The sequence below is a fragment of the Sardina pilchardus genome, chromosome 14 (genome assembly GCF_963854185.1).
Source record: "Sardina pilchardus chromosome 14, fSarPil1.1, whole genome shotgun sequence".
NCBI lineage: Eukaryota > Metazoa > Chordata > Actinopteri > Clupeiformes > Clupeidae > Sardina > Sardina pilchardus.
In genome coordinates, this window is record NC_085007.1 from 27971261 (window position 1) to 27997956 (window position 26696).

At 47.3% G+C, this 26696-nt stretch overlaps 1 protein-coding gene across 2 annotated transcripts in view; it reads right to left on the reverse strand.

Moving 5' to 3' along the window:
• Positions 1 to 3629: 3629 nt before the first annotated feature.
• The window catches only part of nr6a1b (nuclear receptor subfamily 6, group A, member 1b), a 110932-nt gene continuing 87865 nt past the window's right edge, over positions 3630 to 26696 (reverse strand). Inside the window, exons 4-11 of one of the 2 annotated variants that reach the window (XM_062554490.1) lie at positions 18826 to 19056; positions 15136 to 15191; positions 13045 to 13211; positions 10838 to 11065; positions 8395 to 8649; positions 7655 to 7776; positions 6470 to 6622; positions 3630 to 4951 (exon numbers count right to left, since the gene is read on the reverse strand). In XM_062554490.1, the coding sequence (XP_062410474.1) occupies positions 4815 to 4951; positions 6470 to 6622; positions 7655 to 7776; positions 8395 to 8649; positions 10838 to 11065; positions 13045 to 13211; positions 15136 to 15191; positions 18826 to 19056 (1349 nt within the window). In that variant the 3' untranslated portion in view covers positions 3630 to 4814. Of the gene's footprint in view, positions 4952 to 6469; positions 6626 to 7654; positions 7777 to 8394; positions 8650 to 10837; positions 11066 to 13044; positions 13212 to 15135; positions 15192 to 18825; positions 19057 to 26696 lie in introns of both variants that reach the window. The other variant, XM_062554489.1, reaches the window with a different exon arrangement.

A 26696-nucleotide genomic window follows, 5' to 3' on the forward strand; every position in this document is an offset into this window, starting at 1 on the left:
AAGCAGGTTATTGTTCCGTTTCCACAAAATGCTTTGTACTCGGGAAATGTTGGCCTACTGTGCAGTACATGCAGAACCGTGGGCGGCAGACTATACAGCTGCTCAGCCATACAGCAAAAAAAAAAACAATGTATGAGAAGCTGGCTATGTGAAATAAAATAGCCCACTATTTGATCCATGTCATTGTAGCCCGCTGTTCTGTGTGCAGTAGGAAAGGGGTAACATTGGTTCCTGGGACAGTAGCCAAGGACATCCCAAACGCTGGAGCACTTCCTTTTGGCCTGCATCGCAGGAAGCCCATAAATAGAGAGAAATGGAGAGGTGGTCGCTAGGCACTTGAGCGCCTCTCAGAGACGGAAGAGAGAGCGTTTCCTCTGCGCGGCCAGGCAGAAGGTCAAAGCGTATTGTGTCCCGGGCCAAATCCCTGGCCACGGCTACGGGCAGGAAGTATGGATAGAAGAGAGGGACATTTCATCATTACGTAATGATACACCATAACAAAAACCGCAGCACGCGCGCGCTCACTCGCTCGCTCGCGTCAACGTCCACTCCCGTCACACCCACCCCTTTGCATCCTTGGATCCTTCTTGGAGTTCATTTGCGGTGCGTGTGGAAGTCATTTGTCCTTCATGTGGAGTGGGGGGCCCTGATGTGAGAGAGAGGACTCCGTCCTGGCTAAAAACAGACTTCACCTCTCGGCTCCATCACAGGAGGACGATGAGGGGCTGAGGGGAGCAGAGGGATGCAGCTGCCTGGCTGCCCATCTGCCCTGCTGACTCAGCCCCCTCTGCACTTTTTAGGCGCTGGATGTGATGGTGATGGAGAGTGCTTTATCGCAAGGTAAATAGCAACTCTGGGGTGGTGGTGGTGGTGGGGGGGGGGTCAGGCTTGCTAGGGGCTCATGACCTTCGCTGCCAGGCATTTGTTAGACCCGGGTTCAAGTCACAGCTTAAAATAAACAGCGGCCTCTCCGATTGGGCCGGCCATCAGGGATGAGAGCGTCTCTGTTTAGACACGGCCCGAATCAGAGAGACCAGTCTCGGGGAGCACAGAAAACAACAGGGGCCAAAGTTCACGGCTGCTTGGAAGAAGGCACTACAAAATCTGCTGACAAACTCTGATAAGGGCATCCATTCAGAGCCTGTTCTGATTTGGCACTGGTAGTGGTCACACAAAATGGAGGAGGAGAGAATGAGGCAGAGGCCGTTGGAACTGAGTTGCATAAGATTCACATTTATTTTGCATCAAGTTAACATTCTAAACATGCGGGCAACATTTCTTGGTCACACTGCCACAGGTAGTCCCAGTTAGAGAGCAAAACACATAGCGAGAGAGAGAAAGAGAGAGAGAGAGAGAGAGAGAGAGAGAGAGAGGCACAGCTGAGGCTGCTGCGGATAACCAGGGCAACGGGGCACAAGGGAGCATCACAGACAAGATGGCGTCCCCACACCTACTGTACCCACGTCGTAGGACTCATGAACATTACAAGATATCATTGAAAGTACCTGTTAGAGGTCTTTGGCATTCTACTGGCCAGAACACGAATCAGTGACTTACTCATGGACCATTCAAGACTCACTACACAACACAATGTTAGCAAATTCACAGAATGAGATTCAAACTCAAGTCCCTTGAATTCGGATTTCTTTTTTCACCCCAGACAATAGCCACTGAAGATCCAATCAATGCCAGTGCTACATTTATGGCAATTACAACTATATATTGGGAAATTGGAAAAGTGGTGAATAAAGATGCATTATGCCTCGCTCACCCTCAGAATGGCTATCAACGTCTAGCTCCTCAAATCTTTTGGCTCAGTAGCAGAGTACATGTCGCTCTGTGTAATACTACTGTACTCAGCCGTGATGGCGTCTCCTGTTAAAGATATGACCTCAAAATGTTAACGCATCTGTGAATGTCCATCCATTCACCCATCAGCGCAGTGGCTGATGAAACAGCCCACTCCTCAGATTATGTTTTCAGTAGTTCATCTTTCAGGAGAATATGTGAAAATGAAATCAAATAATAATAATAATAATATAAAAAACCACAACACAGTGAGAGGCCGATCGAAGGACACTGAAAATGAAAATGAAAAATACACCACCCCCCCCACCCCCCAAGCTCCTCTTGTGGCCCACTTGGGAGAGAGAAAGAGAGAGAGAGAGAGAGAAAGAGAGAGAGAGAGAAAGAAAGAGAGAGAGGCTGGTGAGGATGTTGGCCATGAGTGGAGCGATGTGGTGCATCCCTGAGTGTCTGTGTCTGGAGACAGACACCACCTATCAATCAAACTAAATCCCCACTGCAGACCTGATGAGGAGATTACAATAAACCAAAACAAAACAACTGATATTGACAGAGGCACTGCCCCCTTAACAATGGAGTGGTATTTGGCATTTCACATCGAAAGTGGATTTCACATTGCCCCTGAACTATGGTAACAGAACAGAGCCTTAAACATTTTTTAAAAAGTCATCCCTCGCTTGAACACAGATAAAAAAAAATAACAAATAAAAAAAAAAAAAGCAGAAATGTAACATTCACAATGATCATCAATAGAAGAGGACAAAAATACAATCCAACTCAACATATTCTTTTAAAAAGGACAGCAAAAAAAGGATGAACGACAAGACCCATACCTACGTGCAGTACGTATGGCTGCACGGTTAGCATAGCAACACAATGGAGGCACTTCCAAAGCCTGGCCATGGCGTCCACGCAGCCATGAAGGCCGGTGCCGAGTGGCGTACATGCACAGCATAGCGGAGCCGTCCCATCTGGCACACTTACTTCACTTCATAATCATTGTCTGGTGCAAATATGTAAACATTCAGAGACACAAGAAATACAATTCTTTTTTTTTTTTTTTTTTTTTTTTTTTTTAAAGCAATACTTGGAATGTTTTCAGAGGCAGAAAACAATAAACTGGTCAAATGCAAATGTGTCAGTCGGTTCAACCTCGCTCGCCGACCTCGTTTGGGCGTGCTGCTCTTTGATCGTCCTGGCTGGGGCCTCTTAGTGGCGGCTCACCCAGTAATCTACCAATGAAACTTGCATAATGTAGCACTGATTAGGATCAGAATGCCTTCAAACCAGCCCAGGTATGCAGAGCTAAAAACACCCAATGGTCGACGATTGTTCCTCTTTTTTTGGAAGTTAGCACTTAATATCTCAAATCCTCCACACACCAAGAAAATAGAACCCCACCCAAATCACAGATATCCCACGGGGAAAAAAAAGACAAAAAATATCCACTACTGGGAACGTACAATGTCCCCAGGACCTAAAACTACTCAATTCTATATGTACTTCAACAAAAGTGATTCCTGAGAATTCTTTCTTAACACAGTACAATACACTTGCAGTACAGTACAATACACTTGCTTTTACCCTGTTTAAAACACAAGTCTTCAGGGACCTATGAGAGAGAGAGGACCAGAGGGGCCCTTACAGACGGCAACTGGAACCCTTTGGCTGATGAATTTGGAAGCCTACACACACACACACACACACACACACACACGGGCATAGGGATGCGCACACATGCACACACACACACACACACACACACACACACACACACACACACACACACAGTCAGAATGGGGGGGGGGGGGGGGGTGGTGTTCTGAAAGGACCCTTACCAAAAGAAGCATGTTTGAACACGGCTGGGATGGGCGTAGCGCTATCTAGCACGTCAGCATCCCTTTTCCCTCCTACTGGATCAGTCATGGGGTTGTTCAGTTCGTTCTCACACTGTGCGTATTGCACTTCCTTGTCTCCCCGGCAACTGGCACACGTTAAGGTGGCTTACTGGGCCACAGTCTGCTGGCCAAACATTCAAAGGACTCGTATGTTCGCTCCGACCAGTCGACTGGTTAGTGGTTAAATTCACAGTGCCCTTCCAGTACCCCTTTCCATAGTAGAAAGAAACAATACTTGATTCTATGGCGCACACACACACACACACACACACTAAATCAAACCTAAGAATAAAATGTATTACCATCCACTCCCTTGCACAGGATTTCATGATGTGGGACTGTAGAAAATACCTGTATTGTTCTCTATAAATTAAAACTAGCGCTCGGAAATGAGATAGAGAACAGTGAATACTCAATGTCTCTTGATATATGCTTGAGATATTTATATATATATATACTTATGCTATATATATGCTGCATATAAAGTCCATAGACAAAGCTCAACCACTTGCTGTAATTGACAACATCTTTGGACATTTTTGGAAACTGACGAATTAAACAAAATGATGACAAGGTGCTGTCGTTTACGCACCAAGTCCAAATAATATGTGGAGATTCTACACAGGTTAATATGGTAATCAGCACCTGAACATGTAACAACTGAGGTAGTATATTTGGCTAAAATGTAGTTCATTTGCGCCCACACATCCCTAAACATGAGAAATCTAAATCTTTGGAGAGAGAGCATATCGGCCAGAACTAGCCTGGGCCAAAAAGAAAAAAATACTGGCTACACTGTCAACATTTGATTGAACAGCCTTTGGGTAAACTGCACTGTGACTTGCATTGTTTTGTGCATTCTGGAACAGCAGCATGTGCACAGCATAGAGAATCATACATTCATCTCTGTCAGGTAATAAATAGAAATAGGGGACAAAAACAACATTGTTTAAAAAAAAAAGAACTAAGGAAAGAGAGAAAAAAAACAACAGCTGCTCGTCACATTCACAAAGTCAGCCGCAAGGGAGGGAGTGGCTTGTCAGCACTAGCCCCTCCCTCCTCTGCAGCTATCTCCCCTCCTATTCGACGGTAGGCTTAAGGGGGCGTGACTCAGTTTCCCGGAGCGGCTCGGACGGTCAGGCCGGGGGAGGACACTGTGCTGAGGCTGCTCACGTTGGACTTGCAGGAGTGGAGGACGGCTTTGAACAGCAGGGGGAGCTGGTCCAGAGGGATGTTGACCATCTTACCTACACACGCAGCAACAAGACATGGTTAGAGGGGCCACAGAGTCTTCCCTCACATGCAGCAACAAGACACGGTTAGAGAGGCCACAGAGTCTTTCCTCACACACAGCAACAAGACACAATTAGAGAGGCCACAGTCTCCCTCACCCTCATCAACCAGTTCTGTTTCATCAAAAACCCTCATCAACCAGTTCTGTTTTTATCAAAAGCCCTCATCAGCGAGCATGGCCATGATAATTGTATTGACTTTTTTGAATAGCTGCCAGTAGCACTATCACCCCATCACACAGGCCTAGTAGACAGAGGTCATAAGCTGGACCACTATAGTGCAGAGGTGGAAAAGTCCAGCTTCAGAAAGTAGAAGTCCTACTTTAAACAGCTGATTCTAATTAGCACAATAACTCTTCAGCCAAGAAGAGCAGCTAATAAGCCCTTTTCACGTGATGTCAGACGAAGCGTTGCTGGGTATCCTCCGGCATGTCCAGCCGCCAAATACTACAGAAGAAGAAGAAGAAGCTACTTCTTCTTCTTCTGTAGTATTTGGCGGCTGGACATGCCGGAGGATACCCAGCAACGCTTCGTCTGACATCACGTGAAAAGATCGGCTGTGTTAAGTGCACAGGTAGAACCAATACTTGGTTGGACTTTTACTTTCTGAAACTGGACTGCACTATAGTAAAGGGCTAGTATAGTGACAGGCCTGAAGTAACAGGACTATACTTATATAGCCTACTCTACTCATACTTAAAACTGCAGTCTTATGGTATTCAGCCATAAGATACTTGGATACTCATTGCTGGAACATGCAGCCAAACATTTCTCCTACCAAGCGCATAAAAAGTGTCAAATGAGGCTAAACAAAACATGATGTGACATTCTTATTTAAACAACTTCAACTTCTGGTATAACAAGATTGTCCAAGGCTAGATTGAAAACAATTGTTTGACAAGGCTTTTTACTGTAACTAAATTCTTAATTATTCTTTTACTGACACATTTGTATTGTTATTATTTACTTAATGGTTCCTCATTTTACCCTGTTGTGTTTTTATTATTTTGTTACTGTCAAACTTGATTGATAGTTCTATTATTGAGCAATTTCTGTTGAATTTGTTGATGAACATTCTGTTCCTTTGTTCAGGTGAATCACCGTTTTTTTTTTGTGTTCAGTCTGTGACATAGATGTACGTTTTGGGACTCTTTGTTGGCCCATATGAAGCCATGATTATGACAATATTGTTTTTTAGTGTTCAGTCTGTGATATAGACGTACATTTTGGGACTCTTTGTTGGCTCTTTATGAAGCCATGATAATGACAATATTGTCATTATCACAGCAAGGTCACCAAAGCACTTTAAAATCACTGGACTTGACAGGCCTGTGGTTCTATTTTGATTGTCATTGGACCCTGTGTGTGTGTATGTGTGTGTGTGTGTGTGTGTGTGTGTGTGTGTGTGTGTGTGTGTGTGTGTGTGTATTGTTGGATGCGTTGGGAGGCTGTGGTCCGGTTATGGCGGCTCACCTGCGATGCAGCGGATCTCGGGCAGACACATCATGATCTCGGGGAAGCGCTTGGGCTGGTGCGGGTACTTGCTCTCCGTCAGGTCCTGGCACACGTACCAGTAGCGCTTGTTCAGCTGCTCCACCTGCCCTGCGTTGCTCAGACCGGCGATGTCTGCTTGGACACACACACACACACACACACACATCCATAAAACACAGGGTTACGGAGCTGCAGGGGAAATTTAATATCATATGACAGGCCCAACAATAGCAACCAGTTAATGTGGCCCCTATACAAGTATATAAGTGACAGCAGTGGATACAGTGACACACGATGACTGGGTTTGTGAGTGCTGCCTGGACACTTCCCTGGACATCATTCAGTCATTCAGCTCATGCCATGTCATCTCAACCAGGCTCGGAAAGGCTTGGTGTCTATCTGTTTCTATGTGTGTGTGCCTCTCTGTGTGTGTGTGTGTGTGTGTGTGTGTCTCTCTCTCTCTCTCTCTCTCTCTGTGTGTGTGTGTGTGTGTGTGTTTGTGTGTGTGTGTCCTTCACATATTGTTTCACTATATACATATATTTTTGCAATTGTCAACTGCTGATTACTTGTACCTAAGCAACGGGCGGCCCAAGGCTAGGAGCAGGACGTTTTAAGAATGTACGGTACACGACTTCCAGACCCGTGCCAGCCTAACTGGTTAAAGGGTCATGGATCGAGTTTCCACAACACTGCTGACTGCGTGCTCTGTCTTTGTCTTGTTTGGGTGTTCTTTTACAGTTACAGGAGTCAGGCTGGGAGGCCGCCGGCTACCTTGGTTGAGGAAGATGATGGCTACCCCAACTGCCTGGGGTCGTGCTAGTAGAGGGAGCATCTAAGTGTGTGTGTGTGTGTGTGTGTGTGTGTGTGTGTGTGTGTGTGTGTGTGTGTGTGTGTGTGTGTGTTGATGGCTACCTTGGTTGAGGAAGTTGATGGCTACCCCAACTGCCTGGGGTCGTGCTAGTAGAGGGAGCATCTAAGTGTGTGTGTGTGTGTGTGTGTGTGTGTGTGTGTGTGTGTGTGTGTGTGTGTGTGTGTGTGTGTGTGTGTGTGTGTTGATGGCTACCTTGGTTGAGGAAGTTGATGGCTACCCCTACTGCCTGGGGTCGTGCTAGTAGAGGGAGCATCTTGTGTGTGTGTGTGTGTGTGTGTGTTGATGGCTACCTTGGTTGAGGAAGTTGATGGCTTTCATGCAGGCGTACTCCTCGTTGCTGATCTTCAGCTGGTGGAACTTGCGGAAGAAGTAGATGAGCCTCTCCATCACCTCCATGCTGTCCTCGCCAAACCTGAGCCAAGAATCAATATCCAATTAAACTGCCAATCAATCAACCAATACATCAATAGGACGCTGCTCTTTCACATTGAAGCCAAACAGAAAAGAAACATCTGCTGGCTGGCTACAAGGGCTTTCACTGCCTGGATACGGCTATTGCAAAATTGTTCAAGTCTACATCAGAGCAAATAGCAACTCTTTAATACCTTGCAAACTTAAAAAGCTTCAGTCAAGAGTGACACATTCATTTAAATAAATATAAACAGTTCAGCATGTAATCGCTGAAGTGACACAAATGTTCAGTTTAGGGACGTCATTGTGCACAGTCCAGGGACAGGACAAAAAGAAAAAACACTGTCTACAAACTAAACTGTAAAAAACCCAAAAAATTCTTTTCTTTTGTTGTGTTTTATTTTGTTATGCTGGCTGCACAACGTTTCAGCCTTCATCTGAACAAGACGGCATGGCAAAATAAAACACAAAAAGATTAAACAAATGTGCAGACTTCTATGTATTTAAGTGAAAAGCAAGTTTACACAATAATTTTCTGGCATGCTGGTCTTCATCACACTAGCTCATGACATATTTTGTCTGTGTGTGTGTGTGCGCGCGCGTGTGTATCCCGACTGACCCTTGCAGCTCCTCGTCGCTGGGTGTGTACTTGGTGGTGATGTGGGCGAGGTCTCCGAAGATCTGCGGGCTGTAGATGGTGAGGCTGGCCAGCAGGATGAGCTCCTGCCAGGTGGCGCTCAGCAGCCGCGTGTAGTCCTCGATGGGCAGCTCGCAGAAGAACGGCAGCTGCTTGATCCACGAGATCTGGCGGAACAGGAGCTCGTCGGCCAGGCGGCACAGCAGAGCAAACAGCTCCACCTGAGTCACACGGTACCTGAGAACAGGAGTGGGAGAGGAGAGGAGAGAAAAAGGGACAAAAGAGGAAAGGAGAGGCAAGATAAATAGAAGCAAATGGAAGGAGGGGAGGATAATGACAAAGTGATGAAGAGTAGAAAGGGGAAGAGAAGAGAATGTGAGAGGAGAACAGAGGGGTTACCAGGATGCAATCTTTGGGGGGGCATTTGGCTTATTTGGGGTGGCAACAAAAAAAGCATGATCTTTTAGCGCATGGCCACTTGGCAGACTCACAGGGCCCATAGTCTAGGCTCTAGACTAAACAATGTAGTAGGCTAGTTGTTAAACCAGGTGAATAAATGTATGGGTTTCCCAATATCATTTGTAGTGGTGTTGTGACTGATACATCTCACATTTAATACAATAATAGGTATACAGAATCCTAGATGATCTGTAGCCATTCTATCTATCTATCTATCTATCTATCTCTCATGCATCAGCCAGGAGACATACAGTAGTCAATGAAAAATACATAAGACTAATAGTGTGTCACAATTGTTTTGATACTGATTTGGTATTGATTTGATTTGGGAGTCCAACCACACCAGTGGAGATCAAAGACATTACAAGGCATATTCTTCCCCCAACACACTCAGTGAAAAGGTGGTTTTGTTTGTATTTCAAACATTTGAAATTCATATTAAGTTTACATTATGATAGGCTAGCCTATGCGTAATTAGTTATATTAAGTTGACTATTTCATATAGATTTTTTCATTTTGACTCACATTTTACATGATTGTCATATTGATTTACATTTAGGCTATCTTTAATGTCATTCAGTGCCTGTCACTTTAAGAGAACGTGAGAGCAATTAGGCTTCAGTAATGATATTCGGCTAGTCTAAAATAGGCATAATGCATAGAAATATGTGGAAGCAATGCGTTGATTCTATGTGGTTTAAATAAACGTTCAAAAAATCTAAATCAGCACAATATGCATGCAGTGATTATTGTGGGGTGCTATTACATACAGAGCGAAGTTGGAGACCTGTGTATGTGCTGCCTGCAATTTAAAAGCTGGATTACTCGGGAATGGCTTATTGTACAAATGAATGCTTTAGCCTCGTATTGGTAAGGTCTGCCATTTGTTTTGATATGGTTTGCCACGTGTAGGTTGAACGAAGAGCTTGAGATATTTTTATATATTAGGCTACATTTCATGTAAATTCAGGTTGATTTTCTCGCGAACTGTTTATTACAGCAACTGGTGTTTAATATCATCAAAAAGCTAAGATCGTGCTCTGTCAGGTGATATGCATGTGATATCAGTGTGATTAGAACTTCGTCAGCAATCCAATACAGAAGAATGGGTGTGCATTTTGCACTTTTCGCAGATAATGCGAATGTTAATGCAGGCCTTGCCTAAATTCATATTGATTTTCTCGCGAACCCTTATTACAGCAACTAAGTTCTTAATACCATCAGAAAGCTAACATCGTGCTCTGTCAACAAGTGACACTATATATTAGTATGACTAGAACTTCGTGAGTAATCCAACAGAGAAGTATGGGTGTGCATTTTCCATTTTTCGCCCGTCGCAGATCATTTCTCTGGGGTGGCAGAGGTTATCTTTGGGGAGGCACTGCCTCCCCCAGCCTCCCCCAGCCTCCCCCTAGACACGCCCCTGGAGGAGAATGCAATGATGTTCCTGCACAAGCACACAACAGATACACAGCCAGCTCCACTCTCTCATCAAACACATGAGGCACATGACGCCAACACTACATCACCACAGCACAACATGTTAGGCATTCAACGCCTCATTAGCAGCCCAATTAATTAAATCAAATCACAAACATGGTTGTTCATTTTGCGTGCGCAGTTCTGTAAGCCAAATATAAATATCCATTCATTTGATTTAAATGCTGAATAATGTAATGCCTGACAGTGACTCAGCTGAATGAAAGCCTTTGGCTTGAAACTACAAGGATCTATATTATCATTGGTGAACAGGAATTTCATTAGTTTATGGTATTTTTCCCCAAACCATTTGTGTTGTGGTAAATGCCATGTTGGTGCACATATAAAGACAGGATCAGCATCATCTCATTCATTCATTCATTCATTCATTCATTCATTCATTCATTCATTCATTCAACCTTTATAATAATAATAATACTAATAATAACAATAATAATAACAATAATAATGATAAGAATAAACTCACCCTTCTTCGATCAGCATGGGTGTGGCCAGTGGTGCCAGGTCCTCGGCGGCCACCAGCTGGGACACCAGGGTCTGGGACTGGGGGTACAGGCTCCGCGCCGGGGTGGGCAGCAGGCTGCTGTGGGTGCTGTAGCCGAAAAGGTGCGGGAGGAACTGGTAGTGGGGGGGCACGGGGGTGCCCACGTACTGGTCCCTGTAGCCAGAGTAGCCGTTCATCTCCAGCGAGCGGCTGAGGGACAGAGAGGGAGAGAGAGAGAAGGGGCACTGTGGTTAGGAAACTGAGCTGGAGAGAGGAGAGAGAGAAAGGGTACTGTGCTTAGGGATCGGAGCTAGAGAGAGAGGAGAGAGAGAGGAGAGAGAGCAGGGGCACTGTGGTTAGGGAACGGAGCTGGAGAGAGAGAGGGACAGAGAGGGAGAGAGAGAGAGAGCAGGGGCACTGTGGTTAGGAAACGGAGCTGGAGGGAGAGAGGAGAGAGAGCAGGGGCACTGTGGTTAGGGAACGGAGCTGGAGGGAGAGAGAGGGCTAGAGAGAAGAGCACTGTGATTAGGGAACAGAGCTGGGCGCTAATAAACTCATCTGTTGAACCTGTCTCTGTACTGCTGCTCAAAGAGACATAGACGGACAGAGAGAAAGTGCACTGTGATGAGAAGAGTATTGATGTGCAATAAATGAATCTATTGAACCCTTGTGGTAGTTCATATATGTGCAGTGACATAGCAGCAGGCACAGACAACAGAGAGAAAGAGACAGAGAGGGAGAGAGAAGGGGCATTGTGGTTAGGGAACGGAGCTGGCCGTTAATAGACTCATCTATATCTGATTCATAACATCAACTTCTGTCCAGGGACAATGCATGTAAATTAGCCTTGTGGCTATAATCTGGCCCAATTATACAGTATGTTGCGCATTGTCCCAGTCAAATAAACGCAACATAAAATAAAATAAAATAAAATAAAATAAAATAAAATAAATCTATTGAAGCTTCCTCTGTATTGCTGCTCAAAGAGACATAGATGGAGAGAGAGATTAAGTGCACTGTGATGAGAGAAGAGTATTGATCTGGAAGAAAGTCCTCTATTGAGCCCTGGTGGTGGTTCACATTATATACAGTGACATATCAGCAGGTACAGTGTGAGTGAACGCATGAAGCAGAAAGCATAACAACTGTGAACAGCTGTTTTCTCCACTGTACACATACGCAGTTGCACACAAGGACCATTTATGGCGAGGACGTTCGACTCAGCTCTGTTATGACTGAGGTATTGACTATTGCTGTGTTTAAACATTGCGTCAAGAAGCTGTCCTCCACTTGTGCACAGTCAGTTTGTTGGTGTTCCTCGAGTGAGGTACTGTTGAGATTCATATGTGCAGACGCGTCCGGACGCATTCATGTGAGCAAAACAACGACAAAGAGACGGAGGGTGAAGTCCGAGCTGCAGTCTCCAGCGTGTACCGGACATGGTGGGTGTTGGGGGGTGCTCCCCCCCCAGTTAGCGCACCGAGCGTAGGAGAGGTGACCCTGAGACGGCGGCCCGCCGGCCACGGTGGTTATCGCCGCGCAGCCGCGGCAGGAACGAAAAACACACACCGCGCGCCTTCGGTTTCCGCGGCAACACACATTCTGACTGGCAGACGGCACAAAAGGGCGACAAGGTTTTTTCCCCCAGAATTCTTGTTTGCGGCCGTCGGCCCCGAGGCGCTGCTTGTTGCTTGCTGCTTGCTTGGTGTGAGTGTGGCGGGAGTGTGGCGTTAGGGCGAGGAGCACCACTGGGGCCCAGGGGCACAGGTGTGGTCTCCACAGCACAGCGGGTCTCAGCTGCACTACGGCCTCGCTAGTAGCCACCAGCCCTAAACCACAGCCAAACTATACAACATGGCACACAAGACTATTTTTTTGTCTAAACAGTCATTTCTCCAACAGTTCGAGGGAATACAGTCATATTTCATACTTTATTCATTTACATAATTTGAACTGAACAAGTATGAATGTGAGTGTCTTGGTGTGTGTCTAGAGAATGGTGACCTCTTTGACCTCTTTTCCTGTGCTTTTGCTTTCTCCTTCTCCAGTTTCTATTTGACTGTCCCGATTCAATTGTAACAAAAGGACAATGAGGAGGCCCTTCACAAGCCCACACAGGAACACATTACTCATTGGTGCTGAAAGCATCAGCTTTGCACTATTTTCCTACAACCACCTCAGCTCCTTACCTGGAGGACAAGGTAGAGATGGGGGAGGGATGGTTGCCCTCGGAGACGCCGTTGTCAGGGGAGCTGTGGTCGCTGTCTCCATTATTGCTCCAGGTGTGTTCCGCCAGGCCGGCTTCCTCCTTGAACTCCTGACCAGTCATGATGCGCTCAATCTCCTCGTGCGAGATCTGGGACAAGGGGAGGAAGAGAAGGATGAGGAGGATGAGGAGGCAGAGGTCAATCGGGCTGTATTTTCCTCATCACTTAGCCAGACAGACCTTGAACAAATAAAGCCCTATTAAGCCAGCTGCTTTTCTCCATGTGGCCACAATATGGCTGGGAGGGCTAAACCTACTTTTATACGGAGCTGGACACAGTGAATTTAATGTTGAACGGGGGGGTCCTGAATGAGGTAGGGCATTTTGGACTACTTCCCCCTCTTGGGCTTTGTTTTGCTCATTGTACCACGTGGTGGTATGGCGTATCTTTCACAAGCAGTCGATAACTTACAATCAATACACAGCCACAAGTATGTGTAGGGACGTTTGAGTGGAGCGGAGGGCAGTCTCATTAGAAATAAGCAGGGGAATAAATACAACCATCAATAAAGAGGAGCATAAAAGAGAGAGAGAGAGAGAGAGAGAATGAGAGCATGTGTGTATGAGAGTAAGATCGTGTGGGCATTGGGCAAGCAGTAGAGCTTGTGGGGGGTGGGGAGGGGGGGGGTGTACGAGGCGTTGAACTCTGCTCTGCCGCCTTTAGCGCGCACGCTTTCGCTGGCTTCCCTCTGTTCTATTCTCCGCGCTGAAAGGCGTCTGATTACTTTCTCAATGCGCAGGCAGGCAGAATGGAGATTAAGACTAATGAGTTAACTCGGGCCCGGGAGAATAAGGAACAGGCAAGGGCCAGCGCGCCTTTGTCTACGAGTGTTCCAGCTTTAGCTTTCTTTTTTTTTAAGCAGCGATGCAAGGACACGAAGCAGCGCGGCGCGAGGCCCGTCTGAATGCTTCGGCTTCTTTGGCAAAGCTTTATGCAGGGAATGTTATCTAAAAAGCCATTCTGTGAAATAAAATCATGGGGGGGGGGGGGCGGGGGGGCGTAATCGTGGCGGTATCCTGAGCACGGTGGAATGATGTCAGGCGGTTTTGAGAAAACAAATGAGGCACATCTCGTCGCCGCCGACGACGGGGAGAGTGAGGTCAGAGGAGCGGTACGCGGTAAATAAAATTGCTGCACTTGTTGAAATCATACATAACTAGGCCGTTAATGGAGAAAATTGTACAGATGACGGACGACAAAGCCACTGAAAATGCTGCAAGCATGTTGGTGGCTTCGACGAGCAGGCAAGAGGCGGGTGTGGGGGTGGGGTGTGTGTGTGTGTGTGTGTGTGGTTGTGGGGGGGGGGGGGGGGGGGGGTCTGCGAAAGCAAAGCACTGTGCTGCCTGGTTTTTCCCTCTATCAAAGGCCTCCGCATTGATCTGATCAATCAACGTGGCCTTCAACGCTGTCTCTGAAGGCCACACAAGCTCCGTCGAAAACACACACACACACACACACACACACACACACACACACACGCACTTTATTACTTTCTTTTTCTCCCTCTCTCTCTTTTTTTGTCTGGGCGGGCGGGCGGGCGGGCGGGCGGGCGGGCGGGCGCTGCCGCCAGACAGCACTCGTGGCGAGGAGAAGAGCGAGTGGAGAGACAAGAAGAGCGCTGTAGAGCGCCGCACAAAACCCTCATACAGCACAGACACTTCAAATCCATTTCCCAAAGAATGCGTGACGCGCTCTTTTGGGAGACATGTTTGTCCATCTCCGCGCTTGCACTTTGTGGCCCTGCCTGAAAGGAGGTTAGGGGGGGTGGTGTGTGTGTGTGTGGTGTGGTGTGGTGTGTGTATGGGGGGGGGGACACTTAATTGGAGGTGAAGTGAATAACGGAGGGGTAAGGCGAGGAGAGAGGAGGGGGTGGCGTGAGGGATGGCTAGAGATATGGTGGGGAGGAGGGAGGAGGGGGTGGCGTGAGGGATGGCTAGAGATATGGTGGGGAGGAGGGAGGAAGGGGTGGCGTGAGGGATGGCTAGAGATATGGTGGAGAGGAGCAGAGCTCACCTGGACTGGCCCGATGCTTTTGTTTCGTCCGCCTGGCATCCCATCTTCCCTGATAGCTGAGAGAGGTAAAGGAAGAAATGCAAACAGAATGCATGGAGAACAGGAGTAGAGTGAAAGATGAACAGAGAAAGAGAGAATCAAGAGGAGAGAGACAGAGAGACATGTATCATTATGACTCAGATCACATTATGATATATATGCTCTGTTCCTTTTAACATACAAAGCATCAAATAAAAGGTGTTTCACTCTGAAAATTGAGGTGAGAAAGGAATGACCCTCTTATCGGAACAAATTTCAAAAACATATTCTTAACAATTCTTCAGAGCAATATTCACTACCCTTCCAAATCCACAACCTCCATCATTGCAGCTTAGATCCTGAGGGGGAAAAAAGCTCAAACTATTGTTGACTGTTGCTTGAGGCCAAATGATCAGTATAGGCACAGCGCCCTCTAGTGTTGAAAAACTGACTGTGCAGATGAACACACATGAACTTGGGATGCATTGCATGGACCTGCATAATATGTGGCTAGCAATACGGACATCGTCCAAGGAACTGATTAATAACATATAGTTCACATCTCTAATTTTCAATTTGACACCATAACATCTAAATATGGGACTCTGGAGGCCTTGTGTCAGTGATAGATGTATGTAATGCAGCTACAAGTCAGCAGGGGGAGCCAGAGAGCAGCATAATCAGATACACACACTGCACCCAGGCCAGTCCAGCATCAGGTTAGCAGACTTTCTCCCTACACTTTCATGATGCCTGAACATGTTGCTGTATTTAAAAATGATCTTTATCATGCCATGTAATGTCTTTCAGGGCTTATGGACTCTGCTTACATTATCATGCAAAGACCATTCAATGCTATTTAAAATAGAAGTATTGATCTGGAGTTTTTCTTGGGAGGAGGTGTATGTCGATTCACATGTGGAAAATAACAGAAATTTATTTTTAAATCAAGTGGCCAACATCAATTCTGGGTGTCCCAGATAATGAATTTGTTTGCATTACTCTACAATTCTCCATATCAGAGGTGTACCTTATCAGAATAACTTCATGTTGGCTGAGTCTATGAAGAGGGTAAAGGTTGAAACTAGCATTCTATCTAAGGGGACCACGTTGGTACCAAAAAGGTCATGGTGCTGCAATTCTGGCCAGATGAGGTCAAATCTAGCCTCTAGCATCTCGTTTTATTTTCTTAAGATAGAACACCTCAAAAATGATAATGATGGTTGAATATCAGATTAATCCATGGTGACCGGTCCTTTTGATTGATGGTGATTTATTTGGTAAATAATATACTGTATTGAGAGTCACTGAAACCGCATACAGTACTGTAGATGTGGTGGCTGAATGTGGTTGTGGATTATAACATGGGAGGTAATCTGATCCAATAACAGAGGTGAGAAAATGGGGACAGGAATGCAGCTTCCAGATGGCTCACATTTCTTCAATCCCTGCTCTGACCTCTGGGGGGAGCCGTAGGCCATGGGAATCGACTGGAAAACCAGGGCAGAAATTCCCACAAACCCATAAACACACACATGTGTGTATATGGGTGAGTGTGTATGCATACATGTGTGTTTGTGTCTAAATGTTTGTTTGTTTGTTCGTTTGTGAGTTTGTGTGTGTGTGTGTGTGTGTAGAGAGAGAGAGAGAGTGTGTGTGTGTGTGTGTGTGTCCTCCGGGAATGGCTGTCCTCTCACGGGGCAATGCTGCAGTGGTTTAAACTGCTGTAACAGAGAACAGCGCTGGCAGTTTGTTTACTAGTTCAACAACAACCACAAAAGGGGAACTTCCCACGGGCCTGGAATCTCTCCGCCACACGCACCCCAGGCAAGCCTGCACTGCACCCAGCCCCCTCGCTTTCCTTGAAAGGAAGCACGAGAGTGAGAGAGACAGAGACAGGTATCTCTCCATGTACCACTGGCCCAAGTACACCGTGGTCGTTGTCTTTTTAATTGTAGCGTTCACACCTTAAGTGGATTAAGTTGGTTGCCTCTGGACACCACTGGGATGGTTACCTGCTGCTAGTGCGTGTTAGTGCGAGTCTGTGTTCCTATCTGATATGGGACACATGCACGCTCAGATGTTGTGTCCTGATTTGATAGGGGTGGGGGGGGGGGGGGGGGGGGGGGGGGCACCCTCCCCCTGTACTCTGCAGGCATAGATGCCTGATCACTATCGAACACTTTGCATATCACACATCTCTCTCTCTCTCTCTCCGCCTCTTTCCTCTCCCTCTTTCCCCCTTCTCTATGCTATGCTTTTAGCTCCATGTAGAGGAACTCAAGAGCAAGAACTGAAGCGCGTCTTTGAAATAGACCAAGCTGCCGGGCCGTGTCTTTACATTTTATTTTCATTTAATCAGGCTTGAGGGAGCGTATTGTGGGTCGGGCCGGGCGCTGAGATGGAGGGTGAAATTCTGATTACGGAGAGCGGCGTGTCGGATCGGCGCGCCTCCGAAACCGAGACGCACCTGTCGGCGCTGATGAGGTGCGTCAACCGGCGGACCGTCAGTGCCCACAGTGTGTGTGTGTGTGTGTGTGTGTGTGTGTCAGTGCCCACAGTGGGCCCGGAGATGACAGGCCAGAACATGCGGTGTGAGGCTTGGGATCGCGGTGGAGGTGGACAGACGGATGAGTGTGTGTGGGTCTCAGGCTGAGCTGTGCCGTCACGTGGAGCGGGATCTTGCCAGCCGGAATAATAAGGAGGGGCTTTTGTTATCGGATTGATCTATGCAATGTTTTTATTTTATCAGTGTTTGATCAAACACTTCATGCGAGGAATCAGATGTAATCTAAGGTACTGTAAAAGGTGGGATGCAAAATTTATCAGTACACGTGTGTGTGTGTGTGTGTGTGTGTAAGAGAGGGGACAGGAGAGGATCACAACCAGTGTCCCTTTCAATGAGCCTCTGTGACAGACAGCGGAACTGATGTCAACCTGAGTTTCAGAAAACGAGAAAGACCATGTGATTGTGTGTGTAGTCTTTCTGTGTGCGTGTGTGTGTGTGTGTGTGTGTGTGTGTGTGTGTGTGTGTGTGTGTGTGTGTGTGTGTGGCGTCAGGGGTCTAGTATCATCCAATCATGTAGATTAAATGTGACTGACTGCCACCCACAACCAAACCCTCTCAGGTGTGTGTAGTTTAGATTTATCCAGGCCAACACCTGTCAGGCTGCATCATAATCCTCTTCCGAATTAAGACACACACACACACACACACACACACACACACCTGGAGGATGTGCCTGTAGATGGGCCCATCAGGTAAAGAATAATGCCTTATTTGAAGATTTTCCGTGATGCTTGTGACATCTGTCCTCCTGTGGACGACCCTGTGATGTAATCTGCAGCGTGCCGCTAGCCTACATGTGTCCTGCGGTTTGCTGCCGCAGGCTTCTCATCGCCTCCTATAGTCCCACAGCACGGCTCTAATCGCACGCGCTTCCGGCAGAATCTAGACCGCCATTTTTTTACCTACACCTCCCATACTTTCCATGTCAAAATATTTTTTGACAAACCGTGACTTACTTTGGTTCAACAAACGATGGCTTTAGGAAATGGCTTTAGCGCCATGATTGTACATTAAATGATTTTAGACCACGCTTTCAAACGATGACTTTCGAGTGAACCCTCCCCTGAACTCTTGACCCCGGGTGGGATGGACGGGTGCCTTACCTTTGCGGTTCATGCCCATCTGCAGGCACTTGAGCAGGCGGCAGTACTGGCAGCGGTTGCGCTGCTTGCGCGACATCTCGCAGTTCTTGTCGCGGCTGCAGCGGTAGACGCGCTTGTTGCAGATGCTGCGCTTGAAGAAGCCCTTGCAGCCCTCGCACGAGATGATGCCATAGTGCAGGCCCGTGGCCCGGTCGCCGCAGATGAGGCAGGAGCGCTGGTCAGCCTGATCATCTGAGGGACGCCAAAGAAGAGGAGAAGGAGGGAGAGAGAGAGAGAGAGAGAGAGAGAGAAGGATAGAAGACAGAAGAAAGAAATAAGGAAATGGGAAAAGACACAGAGAACATTTAGTACATGAAAGTCTCATTGAGTGCAATGTATATAGCCACACATAGCCATCAGGCATCACAGTGAGCACCCAGATGAGTCATCTCAGTGTGACCCACAGCAGTTGCACTGCTGGGGCCGAGTTCCCCCTCCTCTCCCCTCCACTCCTCTCTTCTCCTCCAGCCCCTTCCCCTTCCATCCCCTCCTCTCCCCTCCTCTCCTCTCTTCTCCTCCAGCCCCTTCCCCTCTCCACTCCCCTCTTCTCTTCCAGCCCCTTCCCCTCTCCTCTGCTCCCGCTGCCTTTGCCTCCATTTTGTGCCGAGGCCGGCCGAGTTGCTCTGAGCAAAGGGGGCTGTCACATTGGATCGGGGGCGAGCGGGAGATGGCGGGCACGGCGTGGCGACAGAATCAGGCTGAGCTGCACACCGCCTGGCATCTCGCGCCCGCCTCTGGACACGGGGGCGCCGGGGAGAGTGAGGCGTGAGGGGCGCACGGGGCCCAGGGCCAGAGGAGCGAGGAAGAGGAGCGGAGAGGAAGAGGAAGAGGACGAGGAGGAGAAGAGAGCAGCAGAGAGGACTGCTGCAGCAACCCCCATGTCACCACACACACACAAATACACACGCACACCAACAACCCTAATGTGTGTATTTGCCATGATCGTTTACGTGCAAGTGTGAATCTGCAAGAGTTCAGCGGTCAACTGCTGTTTTTTTTCCTCCTCTTCTTCTTGTTTCTGCTCGCTCCACATTTCAAGAGGCTGCTCACAACACTGCGAGCGTTTTTCACATGAGCAGCCACGTTGGCACGTTGCACATTTCCCTCCGGATTACTGCCCACAAACGCCCCCAGGGGTGGCACCTACAAATGCCACAACACAACACGAGCAGCAGCTCCTGTCCCTCAGGTGGGTTGGGGGCAAATCATGCTGCGGAAGGGTCTCTGTGTGTGTGTGTGTGTGTGTACCGTCAGCTCCAAGTGATGGCTGCAGGTGCCACAGGGTTGGTCCCAATGTTCAGGCCTTGCGTTAATGAAGGGCACTTTAAAGCACACTTGAGTGCTCAGGGCAGCATGGCCACTAGGTAGGCAGGTAGCCGCTTGGCTACTTGGCTCAGAGTGGAAGTAGGAGGATGGAGAGCATGCTCTGAAGGCATAGACTGGGGTGCTGCTAATGCTACTATACACAAAGACAGTAGCTCTCGCTACAAGAGCAAAGATGCAAAGCACTTGACTGTGATAGCATCCAGCTGGTGTTGATCTGGCTCAAACGGGGACAACATCACTAAAATAAAACACTAAATTTGCTTCTAAATGTGGAAAGGAACAGCATGCTTGAGGTTTCATCGTGAACGAACACACAACCCTACCTGTCTATTCTGCCTGCCAAGAGAAGCTAACTTGCTCCAACCTACTTTAAAAGTTTGACAATTCACTCAGAAGCTGCTAGAGCCATGCAGACCGGGCCGCACGTCAGCCAGACCCCTGCCAAGCGCTCGGATTGGCATCCGTGGTCGCACAGCGAGCATTTGGCAGCTCCAGATCCGTGCCAACATGGGTCCTGTAACCAGGACAAGATGGCTGCCGAGAGCCGTGTTCCACTCCTGCTGCTAAAGCACCTCTCCATCCACTCCACTTCTCCCCCATCAGTCTTGGATAATCTCCTGATGTAGGACACTGGTGTGTGCATAGTGTGTAGTTTGTGGAGAACTACTCCCCTCGCTGAAGCAGATGGGCTACCTGTGGTACTAAGTCAGTGCAGGAGATTATCTTATCAGTCTAGCACATTCTGGCACACATTAAATCATATTTGACTTCATTAACTTGCTATTTTCACAGGTCCTTTATAAAGGTGGGTTTTGGTTGTCAAAAATAAATAAGAAATTAAGTCAGATTTAGACTTGTATGTACAGTGGGTTGCAAAAGTATTCATTCAACGCCCTTGAAATGTATTACCATATTACATTTTTAAAAAAGATACTTGGACATAATTGCATTACTAATCAGCATTATTGTTGTGAACATTTATATATTTTCCTCCTAAGACTAAGGTATAGCCGAGATATAGGCTACTAGTATCATACCCCTGTGCTTAGGTAGCGGAGGTAACAAATACTTGGTTTAGCTGCAGGGACCCTCTCCATTGTAGCACAGAAGTGTAATGATATTTCGAGCCTTGTCAGTGGTTTAAAGTGGTGATTTGCTTTGATGTAACAAGACTGCCCTAAGGGCTAGGCTATATGCTTTTTTGTTGTAAATGCTTATTCTGAATTAGCTTTTTATTTATTCATTTTTAATTTTAGCGAGCAGGCAACTTATTTAGCCTTCAGAAATGTGCAAAAAAATACATGTTCACATGTTCACTGACTGGGGAATAAGTATAGATACCTTTTCTAAACAAGGAAATGGTTTGTAGGGGGTTGGATACATTTGCAAGTAAGCGCTTTTGGAGGGGGGGGGGGCTACTTCATTCACAAAGGACAGTGAGGAGTGGCAGGAAATGAGAGGGAGGGAGAGGGTGGAATCAGGATATGACATTGGGTCGGATTGGAACCCGGGTCGCTGTGCGCACTTTGAGTACGGACTATGGAGCCACTCCCCTAGATCTCTGCGGGTCTACATTTTTTAGACTACACAGCAGATCACATGTTCAATATGCACAGCAGCGCTTTAGGAATGTATTCAACGCAATGCAAACCAACTGTTTTTGTTGATGACACGCTTATTGAACGCAATTATATTTGCCTCTTTTACCGTTTTGTGATTTCAGTTGTTTCTATTGATCTCGAGTGCAAATCCTCTCCCAGGTTTAGACGCACCCAGTGAGCAGGGCTGTAGACTTGGGTGATGCAAGTAAATGAATGAACGCTTGCTGAAGAGGATGAATACCATGCATACCAATTACTGCCGTCTTCAAAGGAACTATATTTAGAGCACATGTATGACAATCCCTCTGATGCCAATTGTGTGTGTGTGTGTGTGTGTGTGTGTGGTTCCCATCTTAATCACCCTCCACGCTGGTCCACACTCTTTGGGGAGATGAAGCAGCTCAAAGCGTTGGAAATAGGAGTAGTGTGAATTCTTAAATGACATAATCCCCCCCCCCCAACCTTCCTCTGGCGTCTAAATCCTCCAGGCAGGAGTGGGGGAATTAAGCCCGGGCCTTGCGCCTCTGTTCTCAGACAGAATTAGAAAAATCTCCCATCCACCCACACTAGCACCGGCATCATCACTATCACCACCACAATCATCATCATCATCATCGTCGTCATGTGGTTTCTCACCCCTGCAACATTCTGACCCTTTTTCTATATTCCATGGGGGAAGAAGGACGGATAGAGAGATGGAAAGAGAGAGAGAAAGAGAGAGGGATGAGCACCGTTGGAGAGGAATGAAAGGGATGAGGGGGATGGTGCTAAACTCTCGGATGATTCACACAGCACTATGTGTTCCGTGTTCTGGCCTTGCAGGTCAGTGAGCAGCTAAATGGGCCAGAGGATGGACTTGGTCTCTACAGACCGAGCTAAGCCCAGCTCTGCTCATCAAACCGGATGGGTGTGTGTGTGTATGTGTACGCATGTGTGTAGTTGTGTGTATGTGCAGTTGTGTGTGTATGCTTAGAGGGTGTGGGGATAAAGATGAGGCTGGGCGCTCTGCTCTGATGATCACGACACTACTGGGATCTGGGCTCTCACTGCAGCCCAACATAAGCACCATACTGCTGGGGAGGGTCATGGGATCTGGGCTCTCACTGCAGCCCAACATACCGTAATTTTCCGACTATTAGCCGCGGCTTACACATTGATTTTGCAAAATTTCTTCAGCTATGAGGATAATACAGAGGTGCAGTTAATATGGCGTTAACATGGTTTTGTTTCTTTTAACTTGCATTAAACACTGTCCCGCAGCTTATACACAATGCGCCTTATATGCGGGAAAATACTGTAAGCACCATACTGCTGCTCATGGGCTCCCACTGCAGCCCAACATAAGCACCATACTGCTGGGGAGGGTCATGGGCTCTCACTGCAGCCCAACATGAGCACCATACTGCTGGGGAGGGTCAAGGAGTCCTCCACATCCTGCTTACATCAATATGGAGGACTACCATTCAGCGTACCAACACAGACACTGTGTGTACACTACTGTTCAATGGTAGCTAACAGGTGCCTTTAATAACGATCTATCAACGTACAGTGAAATGTTTCTCTGAGATATTCCTATGACCTTGGTGGAGAAAAAAAGATTGAAAAAGACTGAAAAAGAAAAGACCACGACGTATCTAAGTGTACTTCAAAAGACCACGTAATTGTTTAGCGGAGGATGGAACAGCTGTGTTCCACACTGGCGAGCTGAAGCTCAATACTGAAAGCAAATGGCCTCATGTAGAACACGCTGCCCATGGAGGTTACCACCGGTCTATCTTTGCGTTGGCGCTTGGAGGGAGGAATGGAGATGTGCTGTGTTATGTCACTTCCTGGATGTCGCGACATTTCAGCCTGAACTCACTTGCGCCACAGTTCCAAAGGTGACGGGAGCGCAAACGATCTCATCGGGGCAGTCGAAGCGTAACTTCAACACGGCCACAAACGTACATTAAGCCGGACTAGTCCTTGGAGATTTAGATACCGCTGAGCTGTGACTGAAATGGAGAAAAGATGAAGTGAAATGAAAAAGAGAGACGGCTCATCCTTGAGTCGCTCTCCCCGTGGCCATTGAAAAAAAAAGATTAAAAGCACACTTGAGGTGGCTGAGAGGGAGGGAATAATGGCGCTGAAATGTGGGCCAGGTCGTGTGCCAAGGTTGCCCTCGCACTCCTCCATTGTCCCAAATAGACGTCTAATCACTTCATCCCATTTCCCCAAAAAAAAAGGAGGAGGGGTGAGAGAGACCTCCACAAAGAGCGCGTGAGCAGGACTGTGAGAGTGGAGGGCTGCCGCGCCGGCTCTGAGAGAGGGCTGGAGAGGAGTGCTGGGGAGATGCATTGTGCTCCAGCACAAAAACACACCATCAGGAGGGGATTTGCAGACGGGGCCGCCGGTAGAGGTAAGGCCCTCACTCCCTAAAGAGCCGCTTGGGGAGAACAGGGTGAAAAACCCAGCACTGCTTTTCACATGCAGATGGAGCACAGCAGCTCCAGGCTTGAATTCTCCGTGAGGTGTGCGAGGGCAGGAAGAGGGAGGTCAAACAGGCACCGTGGCCATTGACCTCTACTGATACCTTGGAGGGAGATTAACAAACCAATAGCTATCAATGACAGGGGAGAGGAGGTAGCAACAACAGCTGAAATTTCACTAACACACACCAACACTTCGCCATGAGGCTGCCAGACCATTACTCACACATAAGACACTCACGCCAAATGCTTTCCCAGTTACTCTGCAACAAGCTACGAGCCTTTGGAAGAAAATAAAGGTTTGAAAGCTATTGTGTATTGGCAACAGGTTTTTCAAAACATACACCAACAGTCTACAAGTGAAACCAGAATATCACATCAAACATTTACTCCAAACACCTAAAGGCTCATTCAGCTCTCTAGCTGCACTCTGTAATATCTCTCACTGTGTTCATTAAGCCTTTGGAAGTAAAGACTTCATTTTTCAACACTTGCTTGCAGCGCACATGCCCATTGATACAAGCTCGCCTTTCCTATATAAATACCTAAATAGCTTTTCCTCTCTCCTGCCTGTGTGTGTGTATGTGTGTGTGTGTGTGTGTGTGTGTGTGTGTGTGTGTGTGTGTAGGTTAGCAGGCAGGATTTCAATGGCTCTGAACAATGGATCCGCCAGCGCCTGTGCTCGCAGGCAGCCACGCCGTTTTGATGACATGACTGACTCCATTGACTTGTTTTTTTGTTTAGTAAATCCCGGCCGTCTCCCCCTCGCGTCCGAAAAGTAGCGAGCCCCCCAGGGCTTCCCCACGTCCAGCGCTTCCGTCCAGCCTCCCACCTCCTCCACTCCCAGCCCCAGGGTGGACATGGTTAACTATTAACAAAGGCTGATTTGGAAGGTTTTCCTACTAATTCAAATGTTAATTATTATGTTGCGTAATTGACCAACTCATACAGGTAAGGTAAGTAAGTAACAAAAGGGCTTTGCAAAAAAATGCATGTTCTACTGGTGTAACAATAGTAGTGTTATCAAACTACTAAACTGGTAAAAGCTTATTTTCTAATTCAAATGAACTTGAAATATAACATTTATAACAAACAAATACATCTAACAACAGATACAAATTCAGCAGAGCTCTGTGTCTACCAGCCTTTCCCCTCTCATTCCTAGTCTAACAAATGGCCGCCATGTTACCTTTCTTTGATGAATGTTTCACACTGACCACAAATCAGTGAAGCCATTCCTGCTCCCCCGCCCTTTGCCACACCACACCACACCACACCACAGCACAACATTACCATCTCTAGTTTGGTGTGCTTTCAGGGCATCGCACGGCACGCATGCTCCCATCTAACAAATTACACACAACCGACTGTGACGTCAGTGCGTCCACATGGGAACATATCATTACGCTGCACTCTCAGAGTGGTTTTGGGGCTTCTGTAAGGCTATGTGACTGTGTGTGTGTAGAGGGAGAGAGAAGGTGGAGAGAGAGAGAGAGAGAGAGAGAGAGAGAGAGAGAGAGAGAGCAGGGTCATGGTAAGGTCTTGTGACAGCTGTGTTAAATCACTGAGCTGTGGTCCAGTGTGCGAGGAGCCACAATGCCCTGGCCAGCACTCAACCTCATCTTGAACTCCAGGGGCGTTTTACGGCCCCTGCCCGGAGCCCCCTCCCCCTGAGCCCATTAAAAGGGCCACATTGTTTTCCGCCGGGGTCAGCCTGGGTGCCATACCAAACTTTAAAGCAATCAGGAAATGCAACTCAGGCATTTTAAAAGCGGCTCAATGAAGGGGTTCCGCATTTGGTGCGGCATGCCGCTTTTGCTGACCTGGGAACGGCTGTTAAGGGGGCAGATTCGCCAATAGCACACCAGTGCTCAGGAGAATCAATAAATCAAAGTTTATCCAGTTTAGTGCGGACCAATCACATTTTTACATGAGCCCAGCCCGGGAACAAAGTGGCTGCTCGATATTATGCATTTCACAAATTGACAAAAAAAAAGATATCATGAGATTTTAACAGACACAATTATGCAGATACAAAGTATACTAAAACTAAAACTATGCCATCTTAAATTAAAACTGAGCGCTCTGACTTTGCATTAAAATGTCGTGGCAGATGTAGGCTACAACCATGACATTCTTTTACCCTCTGCACTAATTTAAATGCCACACATACAGAGTCAATGATGCAAAGCTGCGAGTCTCACTCAAGCACATGCCAAGACCTTTCCATCACTCTAACCAGAGGGCAATCTGCTCAGTCTCCCTCAATACATCAGATAAAAGCACATCCCACAGCCCTGCCACACTTCAACACGAGTCAAAACTGTAGGGCTCTAGAGTTCGCCGCACGCTCTCCTGAAGGTCAGAAGAGTTGGACGTCAATCCGCTCGCTTTCATCTCCCGACGCATAAGCTGGGTCTTCCTCCTCGGGAGCGGC